Source organism: Cottoperca gobio, chromosome 5 (assembly GCF_900634415.1).
Source record: "Cottoperca gobio chromosome 5, fCotGob3.1, whole genome shotgun sequence".
NCBI lineage: Eukaryota > Metazoa > Chordata > Actinopteri > Perciformes > Bovichtidae > Cottoperca > Cottoperca gobio.
Genome location: NC_041359.1, coordinates 10621328 through 10638673, shown reverse-complemented (window position 1 = coordinate 10638673; position 17346 = coordinate 10621328). Strand labels below are relative to the sequence as shown.

At 43.4% G+C, this 17346-nt stretch overlaps 1 protein-coding gene across 3 annotated transcripts in view; it reads left to right on the top strand.

The window, feature by feature from the left end:
* Positions 1-17346, top strand: part of plxna1b (plexin A1b) — a 185371-nt gene that overhangs the window by 157096 nt on the left and 10929 nt on the right. For 2 of the 3 annotated variants that reach the window (XM_029430967.1, XM_029430968.1), the window contains 7 exons: positions 1882-1975; positions 3075-3311; positions 5499-5642; positions 6855-7089; positions 10398-10546; positions 12022-12278; positions 15049-15115. In XM_029430967.1, coding sequence (XP_029286827.1) covers positions 1882-1975; positions 3075-3311; positions 5499-5642; positions 6855-7089; positions 10398-10546; positions 12022-12278; positions 15049-15115 — 1183 coding nt within the window. The remainder of the gene's footprint in view (positions 1-1881; positions 1976-3074; positions 3312-5498; positions 5643-6854; positions 7090-10397; positions 10547-12021; positions 12279-15048; positions 15116-17346) is intronic. The other variant, XM_029430969.1, reaches the window with a different exon arrangement.

Below are 17346 nucleotides of genomic sequence, written 5' to 3'. Positions count from 1 at the left end.
TTTACCAAACAGTTGATTTGGCAACACCTAATGTTTTTGCTATTTCTCTGATGGGTTTGTTTGGATGTTTCAGCCTAATGATGGCTTGCTTCACTAATAGTGACAGCTCTTTAGACTTTATATTGAGAGTTGTTTGGATGTTTCAGCCTAATGATGGCTTGCTTCACTGATAGTGACAGCTCTTTAGACTTTATATTGAGAGTTGACCTCAACAAATTCCGAAAGCAAATACCACACTTGAAATGAACTCTAGACCTTTTATTTGCTCCTTGTAAATGAACTAACGAGGAAACAACACACACCTGGCCATGGAACACCTGAACAGCCAATTGACCAATTACTTTTGGTCCCTTAAAAAGGGGATACCACGTATAAAATGTGTTGTAGTTCCTCCACCATTCCTCTGATTTAGATGTAAATACCCTCAAATTAAAGCTGAAAGTCTGCACTTAAAGCACATCAAGTCCATTGTGGTCGTGTACAGAGCCAAAATTGTGTCAATGTCCAAATATTTATGGCCCCAACTGTAACTACCTCTGGTGAGTGTGGCTACTATTGATACAAAGCAGTTGAACTGATCTTGAGCTACTGCACGTTCACAGTTACCTGTACATGTCTTTTCCACCAACACATTTATAACTATGTAAATCTCCTAAATTACTTCATCTGCTCGCTTCATACCAGACTCTATTCACCACTTCAACATCTGTCTCCTCTCAAAACCCTAAGCGCTCTTTCGCCTCTCATCCTGCTAGCTCCTTCAGGGACATTTTCACCTTTAGGCCTGGGACTGGCCTCAAATACCGGCTCCATCTGGCCTCAGAAAAGAAAAGCCTACTCCCTGGATGTGGATGTTTTGTCTTGTGTGCCCTGAGACCATCCATATTTATATTTTAGGATGCTCTAGTTCCAACATGGAATGGATGTAATGTTTAGTTGAGTAGATCACAAGCCCTCAGCTGCCACTGCTCAGAGACAAAAACCACCAGAGCCACTGAAATGGAGCTCTCTTCCAAGGCTTTACAGTCCTCATACTGCTCTTTGTTTTGGTGTATCATTGCCTGTATGAAAGCAAGCAATATACCAACCAGTTGTTTTGTTCATTGGTGCCAGTGGTGAGTCACAGTGGCACTAGGCTTCAGGCCTCGCCTTACCCCTCTCCTGTTTTTAGTTTGTATGCTGACTTATTTAGCTGCTGTCAGAACACCTCACATCAGATAAAGTTCAGGCTCCCAGGCCAGCAGAGGCTGTCGAGGAGGCATTGTGGGGGAATAGGACTCTCACCCATATTAGCCGTGTCTCGGCCGGTCAGCGTCACATAGTCCTGAATAGGTCACAGGTGTAAAGGTTACAGAACACGTCAGATCACAGACAGCCGTGCAGTATCTCTCCTGCTGAAAAATACCGCAGTGCAACTTTAATACGCTCCAAATATATCTCCGCTGGCTTTCGGGAGGTGCAGAGGAGAGGCCAAAAGCTTTGGCCGTCAGGAGTAATGCTACATATTCGCTTATTCTTCCCTCCAGCCTCCATATGGGTTTAAAGAAGCTTTTAACATTCATGCAAGGGCTTTAGCCTCGCTATCATTACCTGAAAATGGGCTTCCACGAATAAGCAGGCGAAAGGCTACAGCAGGAGGGAGCATTAATGGTAAATCGCCAACTGGAGGACCCTCTTGGCTCCCACTGAGAACAGATTTATTAACATTTATCTCTACAGATACACCTGCTGAATAGTGTATGTACTTGGAACCTGCAAGACAAAAATACATGTGTGACACATAAGTGCACACAGAATGTTTTTTTTATTCTCCCAGTACCATTGTATAATTGTGTTCGTACTGATTCTCTGTACAATAAGTCTTGTTATCTCTTTTTTTAGTGGAGGAACCATGTTGACCATTACTGGAACCAATCTGGCCACCATCAAGGAGCCCAAAATGAGAGCCAAGTATGGAGCTGCCATGTCAGAAAATGTAAGTGGTCGGACCCAGACACCCGCACACAGTTTTTATTGACAAAACAAAAAAAGCAGTGACTTGACATGGCAAGTGAAACGAAGTGAGACCATTATAGACACACGGGTGTCTCACTCTCTCTCTCTCACTGTTTCTCTGCCGTCTCCCTCACTGTGGAAAAACTGATTTTCAGACGATACACACACTCCTGGGAAACAGACACTGACGCACACACCTGACCCGTCGGTCAACCAGCCAAGGGCCCATTTTCTGTTTGTTTTTGATGTTGAATTTCCTTTTAGCAGTTTAACCTTTGAAATGTCAACCAGCAATAAAGCGGCTCCGGCAAATCCCCCTCTCTTCACCTAGCACCACGGGGCTTAGCTAACCTTTCTCCTGCTCTTGGCTGAAAGTAAAAATATCCCTTCCTTTTCCTTTGTCCCCCTTCTGCAGTCATTTTTATTCTGCTTGGTTAATGTTGACCTATAAACACAGTTCTGTTCTGTGTCTTTGTGATTTTTTACACACCCTTTGTGCGTGAGGGTGTTAGTGTGTGACATATAGAACATAATGTAAGGCTATAACATGCTGGGACACTATTCAAAGGTCTCTTTAGCCATGCTGTGTTATTGTTAACAGCTACTGGCTGACCTCTCCTGTTTTTTTTTTGCCAGTCATTACAGTCTAATTTGTTCTTTGGCGACTGATTTAAGTGTCGAACCCCACAGGGGATTTCCGGATGATATCAACACTGATTACAACACTGATGTTATTAAGCTAGCCTCTTCCTCATTATGTCATTACGGAGACATTTAATCACTCATATCACATAACCTTGCTTCAGCCATCAACAATATATATATATATATATATATATATTGTTGATTATGTTACATGATCTTTAGCGTAATCATTTAAAAAAGTACTTTGTCTTGCCAACAATGCAAACAGTGTAAACAAGGTATAAAGGTTGTTAAATAGGAAATTAAATCACCTCTTTAAACTTATTTAAAATGTTTTTCATATTTTCTTCCCTATTATCATATTCCCCCCTTCCTTTTCCTCTGTTCCTCTATTCTTTATTTCCCCCTGCCTCTTCCATCCTCCCCTTCTCTAGAACTGCACGGTTGTCAACAACACTGTGATGGTGTGCCTGGCGCCCTCTGTGGCCGGATCTGAAAAAAGCTTCTCGGAGTCGGGCAGCAGTCCTGATGAGATCGGCTTCGTCATGGACGACGTGCGTTCTGTGCTGGTGATAAACGAGACTTTCAACTACCACCCGGATCCCGTGTTCGAACCTCTGAGCCCCTCGGGCATGCTGGAGCTGAAGCCTAGCTCACCACTCATACTCAAGGTAAATGACATTGTGCTCTTAGCATTGATCTGTTTCGGCCTGTATTTGCTTTACATCCATCACATCCTTTCTCTTGACTTTTCTTCTTCGGTATTTTAGTTTGTTTTCAGGTTCTTCTTCCTCTGTCTTTAGTTCCAGTCATCTTTTCTGTGTTATGTTTCTTTCTCGTTATATTTCTGCTCTCTGTCCTCTCTCCTTTGATAGTAGACAGAAAAAAAGGTTTCTTATATCTGAGTGAATGATGATAATAATAATAATAATAATAATAATAATAATAATAATAATAATAATAATAATAATTGTGATTTCCAATAAAAACAGAACACCAAGATAATTAAATGTACTAAAAGCCATAATAAAACACAGAGTAAAACAAAGAAAATGTAAAAAATCACCAAAAAAACTATTTAAAAAGTGTGTTTTTAAAAGACCAAACAGTTGTCAGTGATGTAAGGGTGGAGATTGTGGTGGTTTTTAATCAAAGCTTTTTGTCGAAGCTTACTATGTAAAAGGTGCTGAAGAAATATCTTGACTGGGACATCCTTGATGTTATGTTCTAACATTTAAATTAAAATAAAGTTTTTTTTAAACATATGCTGCACGATTGTGGACCTGGGAGCACCTTTGAAAAAACCCATTGTAAAAACAAAACAAATATTTTTTTTATTCCTCCTTGGCAACTTCATCCTTTAATAAAATAAAGCCCAATAAAATAGTAAATCGCACTTTTTCAGCGTTTTTTAGAGAGCCAGATTGCGGCAAGATTAGTGTGCCTGGCCCCTTTTTGTGAAACACTCAGGTGTAAGCGCTCAGTTCACACACTAGAAGAGCAGTAATATTAGATAGCAGCGTGCAGTAATGTTGATTACCGGTCAGCATCCAATGCAACTGATAAGAGTCTGTCGGTCATTTGAAATGATTTTCTCCAAACATTCCTGGACAGACGGACAGACAGACAGACAGACAGACAGACGGACGGACAGACGGACAGACGGACACTGCTTTGAGAGTTATTCTTTCAACACAGCCGTCTTTCAGATTTGCCTCAACCTTGAATTATGTTATTTCTTCGCCTGCTTTCTCCAATGGGGTTTGGAGATCTTTTAAGGGGAGAAAAAGTCTCTTCCAAAACACCCCCTTTAAAATCTGATGCAAAGGAAAGTAATGTTTATAAAGTGGAGCCGTGCGTTGCTATGCCACCTGCGCCGATTTTTATCAGATAAGTTCTAAAGAGAGACTTCATAGCCATGCTTACTCTAAGCCATAGAGGCACTACACATTTGAATCCAGAGTGCATTTATAAAGGCTGAACCCCACCCACCCATGCTGTCTTTTGTCATTTCACCTCTCCCCTTGAACTTCAAAGCATCAGGAGCGAGAGAGAAAATTATCATGCAATTTCATGCAGAATGAAAGCCTTTTTTCTCTCGGCCAATCAGGGTGGAGTTTTTTAAATGAAGAATCATGCCTTTCTCCTCTGTAACTTTAAATATAATTCCATAATGAAAAGCTCTGATTGCCCCACCGTGCTCCCGGTAAAGAATTGCAGAAATAAGCAGCACAGAAACGGCATCCTATTAAATAATTGCAGAGAAATTAGACGCTTGTCGAGATTTTCCAGCAATTATGTCCTCCCACTCTGCAAAGCACAGTGAGTTGAGGAGGGGTAGACGGAGGTAGCAGAGGAGGAGAGAGGGGGGGGGGGGGGGGGGGGGGATTCTGTAGAATGTATTTATTGTACTTCTTTACTTGTGCTTCAACATCTGAATCAAATAATCTAATTGCTGATTATATTTAGTACATTAGTAAATAGTGAAATAAGTCATTTGGTTACATGTTTAACTCGAGAGCAAAGTCATAGACTTAGTAATTAGTTAGAGGAAGTTGAATGTGCACAGGATTCTCAGATGTTTGGTGCCCAATCATTCAGTTTGGTGCCATGTTTCCTCCAATGAACAGTGCAGAAGCGCTGTTGCTATGGCTACCTGCAGTTTAAAGTACCTTGCACACTAATTAGAGCTGTGCCTGAACTGTTGACGGACACCTGCCAGCCAACCAGAAACAAGTCATTTTTCCCACAGCATCACTCACTTTCAGAGTGAATCCTTTTGTGATGATTATTATTCTATTTGTGTGGACCACCTTATACCATATGCAAGTAACCGAAGCATGCGTGTCTGTTTCCAGGGCCGTAACCTAATTCCTTCAGCCCCAGGAAACTCTAAGCTGAACTACACGGTGCTGATCGGCGAGACGCCCTGCATTCTCACCCTGTCTGAGAGCCAGCTGCTGTGTGAATGGCCCAACCTGACCGGAGAACATAAAGTCACTGTAAGTTAAACGTTAATATTTGTCTACATTACTGTTTGTTGAGTGTTTTCTCATTGTGCGAGTGGTCTTTCAGCATGTGACCATCCAGGGAAAGGTTCGGATATAGCCATTAAAACACTGAAACTGAGCACCTCTCCCTCTAAGTTAAATGTTTCTACCTTCAGTACCTGTTATTTCATCATCCCGCTGGAGCATCTGGCTTTCACATTCCTTTCAGCCCATCTTCTTCTACACCTCCTGTTCTCAGTGCTGTTTCCGCCGTGCTATTCATCCCCCGTCTTTATGTCAATCCACTTCCTGCCTTTTCATTCATTCATCTCATTGTTTCCTCCTCATCCATCAGACCTAAATCTCTTTAATTACTCTAGATTTCTCTTCCCCATTCATATAGTTGCACGCACACATCCCGTCTCTCATGCCGCTGGCGGTGTTTGCGACTGTATTTATGTCTTAGAAGCTTTTGATTGGTCTCGTTTGGCTGCCATCCTCCTTGGGATTTGAACAGTATTGATATTCAATAGAGACCAAAAAATGGATAGTGGGCGTGAGAGGTCTGTGTCTATTTTTACCCTCCTCCATTTGGTATTTCATAGATGTAAGCCAGTTGAAGATGGACTAAAAGAAAAGAAAAAAAGAAGAGGAAAAAACATATCCCAACGTTTTTTTTCTTCTGTACTCGTGTTCTGCAAGCCATAACTGTTTTGATGTGATATGGTTGAAAGTCATATGTGTGTGTGTGTGTTGACTGTATACTTGTTTCACTGGTTCCAAAGACGGCCCCGGGGCACAGATGTTGCCTCCCCCAACCCAGATATAAAGGGTTTTAGGGAGTTTTGGCCTACACTCGGCTCAACTCGACACAGCTTGGTTTGCCAGTATAAATGCAATGTGGGATTTAGCACTGGCGCCTTGCAGATTCTTTTTATCACTATAGTGGATTTATAGTGGTTGTCGCCAGGTTTAGGCCTACAATTGCCTTCATGTGAAACTGTCGCTCTTGTAGATAAAGATGATTTAAAAAATAATATTGTTGTATGATTTTCACATCTAATTTCGGTAGCAGCATCTCATTTATTTTCTTCTGACTCTAAATGAAAGTGGCTTCGAGCTTCAGCTTGGAACCCTTCCAAATACTGCTGCAAACAGACCCACTGGTTCTTTTCATGTGGTGTCGAGAGAATGTAACCTTTTGTATTGCTGTCCGTCTACTAGGTGCGTGTTGGAGGCTTTGAATACTCACCGGGGACCTTGCAGATCTACTCAGACAGCCTGCTCACCCTGCCCGCCATCATCGGTATCGGAGGGGGTGGCGGCCTGCTCCTGCTGGTTATCATTGTGGTGCTGATTGCTTATAAGAGGAAGTCGCGAGATGCGGACCGCACCCTCAAACGGCTGCAACTGCAAATGGACAACCTGGAGTCCAGGGTGGCCCTTGAATGCAAGGAAGGTGAGTTTGGACCAAATCTGCTCATGTGGGGTGTGACGCTAACCGTTCACAGAAGTCACAATACTTGTTTTTGCCTCGTTGCTTTTCATTTTTCTCCCCAAATAACTCCCATTTCCCCAAATAACTTAGTGTAAATCGCTCCCTTGCTGCAGTTTACCTCAAAAGCTGCACAACTCCCATTCAATAGTCCTATCCATTTCTCTCTCTGCTTTCTCTGTCACTCTCTATTTCTCCCTCCCTCTCAATGCCAACTGTCCCCCTGCTGTTAGGTGGCAGCAGTGTGTTGTGCGTGGGTGTTGGTGTGCTTCCAGAGGAGTACTTTGATCTGAGCCAGCCACCAGATGTTGGCTCTCCACCCCACGAGAGAGCTGCCTGGCTGGCCTCACTAGCATCCACACTGAGAGAGGGAGGGAGAGATGGAGGTTAGATAGACACAGGGCACAGAGGTGGGAAAGTGAGGGATAGTAAGGGAGGAGGGGTTTGGCAACCACTGAAGCAGGAGCAGCGAGACTTACACATCAGTACATTAGCATATATTCATTTGGCAGGAAAATCGCATGGATCCAGTGAGACTACTGAGGCTGTTTCTGGTTTGTCTGGCAAGAGAGAGAGAAGCAGGTGGGGAGAAAGAGAGGGAGAATACTGATGACCGTGATCATCAGAATACATTTCTACTTTAACTTTAATACACCTCACATATACTGTAACAACATACATTTACTGAAGCTACTCGTAGGTTTGTCCTCAGCTGCAGGTTTACGTCAGAAAAAGTGTGTGCTGTGTAGAAACATCTCAATATGAGCTCAGAATCGTTATTGAGACATGTTCAGTATTTAAAAAAAAATGTCAAACAATGTAGCATGGCATTTCAATAAGTATGAGGGACAGATGTGAAAAAGAATTTGTAAGTTAATGTAACAATAGCCGAGATATTCTGAGTTCCCTAGTATGGAGGAAGCTTAAAAAAGGCTGAATCCTACACCTCCCAGACCTCAAATTGCTGCCCACGTTCTCGTGTTGTGTTTATTGAAACGTTGACCAATGACCAATCGGATCTTTTATAAATGGCGACAACCTTCTCTATAGCTTGTTAACTACCTTGCGACATCCATGAAAAACAAAAAGGCAGGAGATTGACACAGCTGTTCAGGTTGATTCGCAGAAATAACAACTCACAGGATGATGCACTTCACACCACTCCCCCTGACAGGGTCTTCATGTCCTGCTCTTTTGCAAATACACACACACACACACACACACACACACACACACACACACACACACACACACACAAACTCAGGCAGCAGGTCAAACAATGATTGGCTGGGGTGTGTGGCGGTGAGTCCAGGTGCCCTGACCCTGTCTGTCCCTCGCTGTCACCACTGTCTGGAAGACGACAACAGGATGGATGGAAGGAGGGGGGATGGAGCAAGGGAGATAAATACGGCAGGCGAGAAAGGGAGGGGAGGTGGGCACTGAGGAAGGATAGATAGGAAGATTATGAGAGAGGGCAAGCAAATTGTATTTAAGAAAGATCTTCAGAAAGTGGAGAGAGAGAAGGAAGTTGATATGAGGGTGGCGGGAGATAAGGGGAGGAAAATAATGCTAGATAAATATTTGGTTTCAGAGAGATGGGTGGACAAAGACAACATGGAGTGAAAAAGGGAAGTGATTAGAATATGTGGGGGGAAATAGAAGGAAATAAATAAAGGATGGATAAATAGGGAGGTGAAGTGAACCCCTTTTTTAAAGAAAGTCCTGGCAAACAGAAAATATGTAGATGAAATAATAGAGACGAAGAGAAGAGATGGCGCAGGGAAGACAAAACAGACTGATTAGAGATGCAGAGAGAGATGGATGGCATGAGTGAGCCAAACAAACAGAAAGATGGAGGGATGTACATGTAGAGGAGAGGCGACCATAGGGGAGAGAGAGGTGACCTCTAAGATGTCACTTTGAAGGGAAGAAAGAGGGAGAAAGAGAGAGATAGGAAGAGAGGGATAAGGTGACACAAGCCATCTGTTAGTCTGGGCTTTGGTTCGTTATTTGTTTGGGTTGTGTATCCATGTGTTGGTGTATTATGGGTGACATTATAGGGCACACACAGTCAAGGTAATGGAACCGGTTAGCTGTCTTCTTACTCCTCAAGGGAGTATTGCATTTATATAATAGTATCAAGGCAGTACGGCAAAATATATGCACTAGTGTATGAGGTGTGAGTGAGGGAATGGATTTGATCCCATTTGTTCCCTCTAGATGTGACTTATGAAGCCACTGGAGTATACAGAACAGGGTCAGAACACACATTTGCTGGGAATGGAAAATGTGTAAAAACACTGACACATGCACTCACATTAATCATCTGGGCACGAGGTTATGTGTTCAGCTGTGGGGCAAGACAGGAAAAAGTGTCTGTATGTGTGCGGTTGTTGGAGTACAAGTGTGTGAGGTAGCAGCGTGTAATGTGTGTGTGTGTGTGTGTGTGTGTGTGTACTCACAGTCTCATGTTCCTGTGTGCAATTCCATCCTGAACTCCCCTCCAGCCACTGAGAACCACTTCCCTCTCTCCTTCTTCCCTCCGTCCTTCTCTCTGCTCTCAGCACAGAGCGATAACATGGTGCAGCTTTTCACTGCTACTCCTCCACACGCCTCCATCTTTTCCTAACTTTTCACCTGCATTGCCTTTTTCTGCTCTGAAACATGCTGCTGCTGGAAATCAGATTGACTGAGGCATGAATAGTCAAAGATAAAGAGTGGCTCTAAAGTTAATTTTTAGCTTTTTGCGGGGGTTTTAAATCATAATCATTACTTGAGAACACAACTTAAAAGGTGGAAGATTTAGGTAATAGCAGTCATTTCCAACCTTTACATCTAAATAAATGCTTCTTTGCTCCTCATCCTTGCCAGTTGATTACATGTGATAATGTTTAAGCCATTTCTTCTAATAATACCCATTTCCCAAGAAAATTCCTCATTTGCACATGAAGAGAGGTGTTTTTACATTTATAGAAGCAGCAGATTGTTTGGAATAAATAGGTACCAGAGAAGGTAAAACAGGTCTCAGTCATTAAGCGTCTTTAAATGAGTGTTTTGTGTTGGGCCGCCGCTGACGGAAAGCTAAATGCCAAACGGAAGACTGATTATACGTTTTTGTCGAAATCAAGAAATCTATGTTGCATTTTTCATTCCTGTGCAATTCTGTCTGTATTTAATCTTCAGAAATCTAAATGTCACTTGAAACAAACCTTGAAACTTACAGTAAGACATTGATGATATATTTCTAACCATTTACTCGTCTTCTTGCACAGCTTTTGCGGAGCTCCAGACGGACATCCATGAACTCACTCAGGAGCTGGACGGAGCAGGAATCCCTTTCCTGGACTACCGCACCTACGCCATGAGAGTCCTCTTCCCTGGGATAGAGGACCACCCTGTGCTCAAGGAGATGGAGGTACGGGTCAGTAGAGAGCTCCACTCACTTTCTCCCACAAACACTAACCGAATGAATGAAAGCTGTGCTGTCTGTCTGTTTGGATATGTCTTTAGTAAGGGTCTGATTTGAAGGAGGGGTTTTGGTAAATAATGGGGAGAAAAAAAAGTGATTAAAGTTGTTAGAATTCTGAAAGTTTGGGAGAACAATAATGACAGGAAGAAAAAACAGCTTTACATAAAAGAGATTCTTGTTTTGAGCTGCAAATCTTCAAGAATTTAAAATGTTTTTCTTTTGCAAACTTATTTCTACAGCTTCGAAAGGGTTATTGCTTCTAAAGGTTGTTCTATCTGTACTAGGGTTTGATCAGTGTAGGGTTTAGATTGAGATATCTACACTTCACATTGAGACCAAAACAAGTGGATATCCAACATCAATTTCAATTTATTTTTGAGGAAGGAAGAGAAATTGGAAGAGATAAGAGAGAGAAGATACATCATTCAGTACCAGACACAAGTCCAACGACTACGTGTCAACTAAACTAGTAAGGAAAAAGTAACTTGGTACACAGCAACTCTTAGTGCAAGCTCCAGTGTGATGTAATGCAGTGAAGGGACTGTTCTTTTTTTGGGGAGTGAGCAATGTCAGAGCTCCTAAGACCTGGTGCGAGTGATAGATTGCCTCTACAGGACAAAGCCTGTTTGAGGCTCCTTAAAAAGCAATGTTCACACATTCAATAAAACACTCTTCCCTCTACTACTGCTCCTTTCTCAAGAGGGAACACTGTATCACTCACATGAAGCCAGGCTGTGTGGACACTGTAACGCAGCATGCACACAAACCTCCATCATTTCTCTGTATACATTAGACTCTCACACATACATCACGTGGAAAGGCACACTTGCGCTCCGCTGCCATGCATGTAAGGCGGCAGCTGCAGGGAGACATGCGGTATCTGCTCGTGCTATCAACCGGTATTCCAAAGGGAAAGTGTAGCGCGACATTGGATTTTCATTTGTATGGCCCAGGCAATCACAGGCCACAGTAGTGCGCTAGCAAGCAGATCAATTTCTTATTACAGCATGAAGCTCACATTCAAACCTCCGTTTCTCTCCCTCAGAGGGGGAGACCTGCCCGTTGCGTTGAGAGAAGAAGAGAATCGGTGGAAGGGGTGGGTGCTGGGGGAAAGGGGAGAGCATTGGGCCATTTTCTGGATGCATCTGTAAGATGATGTCTGTGTCTACGTGTGTGCACATGTTGCCCAATGTACCCTTTATCTAATATTCCTCATTTTCACTCATACTCATGAATCCATTTCTCAACTATAACTCTCCTCCTTCTCTTTATCCTGATATCAATCTCCTCACACTTTGCTATATCCCCCTCCCTCTAATACTCCCTTGCCCTTTTTTGTCCAACCAATGGCTACTTCTCCTTCGTCCACCATCCTCCTGCTCTCCTCACACTCCTTCCCATCATCACCTCTGTGCCCTCCTCTCCAGGTCCCCGCTAACACGGAGAAGGCCCTGACATTGTTCGGCCAGCTGCTGACCAAAAAGCACTTCCTGCTGACTTTCATCCGCACCCTGGAGGCGCAGCGGTCCTTCTCCATGCGAGACCGGGGCAACGTGGCTTCCCTCATCATGACGGCGCTGCAGGGGGAGATGGAGTATGCCACGGGCGTCCTCAAACAGCTCCTGTCTGACCTCATTGACAAAAACCTGGAGAGCAAGAACCACCCGAAGCTCTTACTCAGGAGGTACGAAAACAAGAAGGGAGAGAGAGGGGTTACGCTGGCTCAAACTCACACAAACTTGTCACACGCACGGATAGTTTCACCACTGGGAGTTCACGTCTGAGGTTACGTCCCTTTGTTTATACGAAGGGGACGTACTTCTCAATAGTTTGGGGCGTCCTTGAGAAGAGGCACCCTACTGAAGGTGGGCACCTTGACTATTTAGCTTTCAAAAAAGAAAAAGGCGATTAACTCAATGATACAAAATAGAAGATGATGCTCTGTGAGGATGTCAAGCCAGTTGTTGTTTTTCTCGTACAGCTGAAGTTATGGAACAGGAAGGTCTGTGGCTTTTAGAGGCCTATGTGACGTTACCTCGTCTCTATCTCTCAACCTTGTCCCTGTCAGAGAGGATTACACCCCTGAGCGCACACACACTCCCAGTGGAGTCGCAGTCAGACACTCTCTCACACACACAGTGGGAAAGGGAGAGAGGGATGGAGGGGATGTAAAGTGGAAGAAGAGGGGGATTTAGAAGAGGGGGGTTTAGAAGTGAGGGTGTAAGTGATAGAGAGAAAATGAATTGGTAAAAGGGGAAGATGTGCAGCAGTGGAGGGAAAGAGGAAAAGGCAGCAAGAGAAAGGTAGATGGAGCAGAGGGAGGGAGGGAAATGGTGATTGACAGAAGGAGAGGGCAAAATGTCTTGAGGGAGACTTGGGCTGAAGGCAAATTGATGGAAGGAGAAACATAGAGGGAGAGGAAGGAAGAATAGAAAAAAGGTTGTAGGAAGGTAGGACGGTGCAATATGGTGAGAGAGTAGATAGGCAGAGGGAGAAAGAAAAGGAAAAATGAGCTCCTGCAGACCGCCGGGCAGCCAAAGATACACATATTTAAGGAAAGACACAATTAGAGAAATGGCCTGTCTCCAAATAAATTGGAATTAGACATTAAATGATAAAAAAAAGTTGTGTTTTTTTTCTCTCCTCCTTCTCCTCTGAGAGATATTTAATTAAAAATCTAATCAAATAAATGACTCTCAGCCAGTGTGCCTGTGTGAAGCCTTTTCCAATCCCCTCTTGGGGCGTACGGTCACAACACGCCGTCCCTGCTAACTACACTAGCCTCGGGAGCTGGCGTAATAAGCTCTGCAATTATAACACATGGTTCACCCTGGTTTGGTCTTTTTTTCCTGCAATAGATAGACTTTAGAACATTTGTATTTTTAGACATGTTTTCAGAAAAGCAAACGAGGAGGACTTAATAATCTGCTCTCATGTGGATTTGCCATCCCCTATGGTAAAATAACGCTTTTTCATTGGGTGCATTTGGTTTGAGTTGTCTATTATAGACTCAGACTTGCTGTGTAAGACCAGGAAAGCTGCATCAACCCCCATCCACATGTTTAAAACGTTTAAAACTCTAGTGACGTAGTTTCCCTGAATCTGGTGATGTTACAAGTCGCCCACTATCATGTACCTGACATGCCCAAAAGCGTGTTCTGTCCAGGTGTATTCGCCTCCATCGTCCTCCATCCCTCCGTTCCCTGTTGCCTCATCTTTCATCTACTATATTTTGCTGACAGCCATGAAAAAAAAATTGCTCCTCATACATCAAATAACACCAAACAGTTAAAACGGGGAAGCTTGCGGAAGCGTAGGAGTTCACGTCTCGTTCCTGCTACAGGCCCTCGCTGGCTTCACGAGCACATTGGCCTAGTTTCCTGTGTTTTCCCTTTATTCCCTACTATTCCTCAATTGTCATGAACAAAACTGAATTTCTGTGCAAAGTTGATAAGAAAATATTTTCCTATGCTATCATTTCTCAACAGAGTACGCCTTTCTTCACCTTTTTGCACCTCGTGCCTTGCTAATGACAATAAGACAAATATTTACAAGAAGTGTGGGCATGTGGCCCACTTAGACAGCCCAGTAACCCAGCAGAAGGCTCTCTGGTGCACCCCCCATTCATCTAAGAGAAAATGAGGAATGGATAATTAGGCAGTCCCTAATGTGAAAAAGGAAGGATGTTGGAAAGCGAGGAGGTAAATCTGAGAACGTTGACGGAGGGAGAAGTTATCGCTTCTTTCCCCCCCATATACCCTTAGTGCCGGTCTCCCTTGTTGTTGCTGTTGAACAAATTAGACGCAATAAGTCCGTTAATTACAATGCCTTTTAATTGCTCTGTTTTCACTCGCCTGATGTTCACGTGTGTCTGCTCAAGTGCGTGAACGTGCGGAGGTTCCCCTCATTACACGGCAGGTTTGTGATTAACAAGAGAAGTTAGCGAATTATACAAATTGCTGTATTTTTTGATGAAGACGAGTGGGTTTGGTGGAAGTGGGGGGTGAAACAATAAAAGAAATGGAGAAATGTTTTGCCAAGTTAATTTGTTTGCATGTGATGGTGGGGGGAGTGAAGGAGAGCAGTGGAAAGGGCTCGGTTGTTTGAAGGCTAACCGCACCACGACTGATAATGCAGCGTGTTCTCTTTGATGTGCCAGCGCGTCTTAAATGCCTTTTCCCCTTATGATGAAAGTGTTGGTTTATGCCCAGAGATCGTAGCTGGAGGGGAGAGGGGGTGGGGTGTTTGTTTGGGTGAGCTTGTTGAAACAGGGAGGAGCGATTTGGGATGACTCCAGAGCCTCCCAGTGTCGAGTGCAGAGGGTTATATGGTTATGTCTTTCCCCTTTTTATTCTTCATTCATATCCTTTGACGGTCACCCTCTAATTGTCTTTTCCTGTTACTCACCCTTCACCTTCTTCTTTCTCTCGCCCTACCTTTCACCTCTCTTCCAGGACGGAGTCAGTCGCTGAGAAGATGCTCACCAACTGGTTCACCTTCCTACTTAACAAGTTCCTCAAGGTAAAATTGTCACAGACAATACACAACTTTTGAAGCAACACTAATACAACTGCTGTTTGAGAATTGAAAAATGCCTCACTAACACACACAAACACATTCACAGCTGCAGCATAAGATAAGGCAGAGGCAGCAGGCTACCTATCCTTTACCTCTGCCTGTCATGTGGTAAATTCTCCTTTCTCAGAATTGAGAACTGAACTGCAGTCTGAAGCGCTGTTCAGACACAGCTGGTCATGTTGTTGTGATCGCCGTAGCCTGTCGCAATAACCTAGCCTCTCTTTGTGTCCCTCACTGGATTCTTTTACAGCCAGGAGTGTGTGTGTCTGTCTGTGTCTGTGTGTGTGTGTGTGTGTGTGTGTGTGTGTGTGTGTGTGTGTGTGTGCCTGTATGCATGTCTTTGTGTTTGTATCCCCCTTCAGAGCTTTGGGGCTTAGCAAAAGAGGAAGGCAGAGATCTTATACAAATGCATTCTCTCATTTCTGTCTGTCTGTCTGTCTGTCTGTCTGTCTGTCTGTCTGTCTCTGTATGTTTTCTTTCTCTTTTTGAAATCCTCTCCCTCTGATATGGAATCAGAGAGACTTATTGAGGCTTAAACTGTGTTAAATTCTTGTTTCCACACACACGTTCTCTACATGCAAACATCGCTGCAGCTAATCAGTTAGCAGCGGGGCCTTAAACCCCTGCCAGGACAGGCATTCTAGTGGACAGCGAACCAGCCAAGCCCCCGGGGGTCCCAGTTAACATCTGTGTGTGCAAGTGTGTCCGTTTTGGGTGTGCATGCGTGTGTGCGTTTTGGCTCAAGACATGACAGCCAGAGTTGAGTTTAGAGACAAGGGAGTGGGTTACCAGGGAAGCTGTTGGGGATCTTTTATAACAGCTGTTTTTATGAACTTTAGACAAAACAAAAACAGAAGGAAAAGATGGAAGGATATGGAATGGAAATGGTCAGAAGGGGTTATGGATAGGTGACAGGAAGTGTGGAATAAGGTTTTGAAATGAAAAACATGAACTGAGAGTACAAGAGAAAGTGAGGCAATTTAAAAAATACTACTGAAGCAAAGACTGCTGAAGCTAGCAGCAAGGTAACCAACCTGGCTTTTATCTAAACTATACCATTCACAGCCTCTTTCTACTGAGTTTGTAGGGTTCACATAAGAGAAAGCCCTGAAACAATTTCAAGGATCAGCAAGGTGTGAATCGAGATGGGCAAAGGTCAAGTAGTTGTTCAAAGGGGGAGGAAATAGATAAAGCTGTTACTTATCAAAGGGAACAGGAATAAGTGGGGGAAATGCTTTAATCCATTCCACTCTTCTAAGGGTTCACTTGTCCTGGCTTGTTTGAGAGAGTGAGAGGGTCACATGCTTACTCCATTTCTGCCAGAAGTCCTGTGTGTTGCTTCGGGTAAAATTGCAGATGGCTGTTAGGATGCTGTATGCAAATGTCATTGATATATAATATACTTGAATGGATAAAAATAATACATGATAATAGTGGGAATTGGACGCTGAATCAGAAAACAAGCAAAGCTAAATGTGCATCTCGCATGACTCTTTCATAAACATGGAGCATCAGCGTTTCCACACTGCAAAGAGACAGAAGGGCTGAGATGCAGCTCGGAGCTGGTTTCTCTGCTGTTACACAGAGAGGACGTCAGCCAGTGTGCTGTGTGTTCTCCATAGGAAGCAGGCAGGGCTAGATTATCCCACAGAGTTCATCTGACAGCTCACCAAGATGACTGACACGTTGATGTATGAACGTGACCAGCTGAAGGGCGGAGGCTAGGGCATCCAATCCTCTTCCTCTGGCTCAAGGCACAAAGTGGAATGTTTAAAGGACACGTACAACATGTGAAACATTTGGTTGAACTGCATTAATTTGAGTAAGATTATGAGAAGATTTGAGTAATGTATAGACTTTAAATGCTTATTCTAGTTTATTACAACTTGGCTTTTATTTCCTTTATGTTGTGCTCTCCAAAAGCTAATGAGATGTGAGAGCACAACAACATCACAACAATGAGTTGATGTGAGAAAACAAACACAGAGGTTCTCAACCTTTGTGGACTTATGGCCCTTTAAAATGAAGAAATGTCTTCTTTATATGTCTTTAAATGTCTTTACATTGGACAGTTTGGTTGATCATACAATACATTTCTTTAAAACCAGTCTGCCTGTTCCTGTTTCTTGCTCCGTTGGCAGGCCAGCAGAACGAGTGAGTGTAAAAGAGAGTGA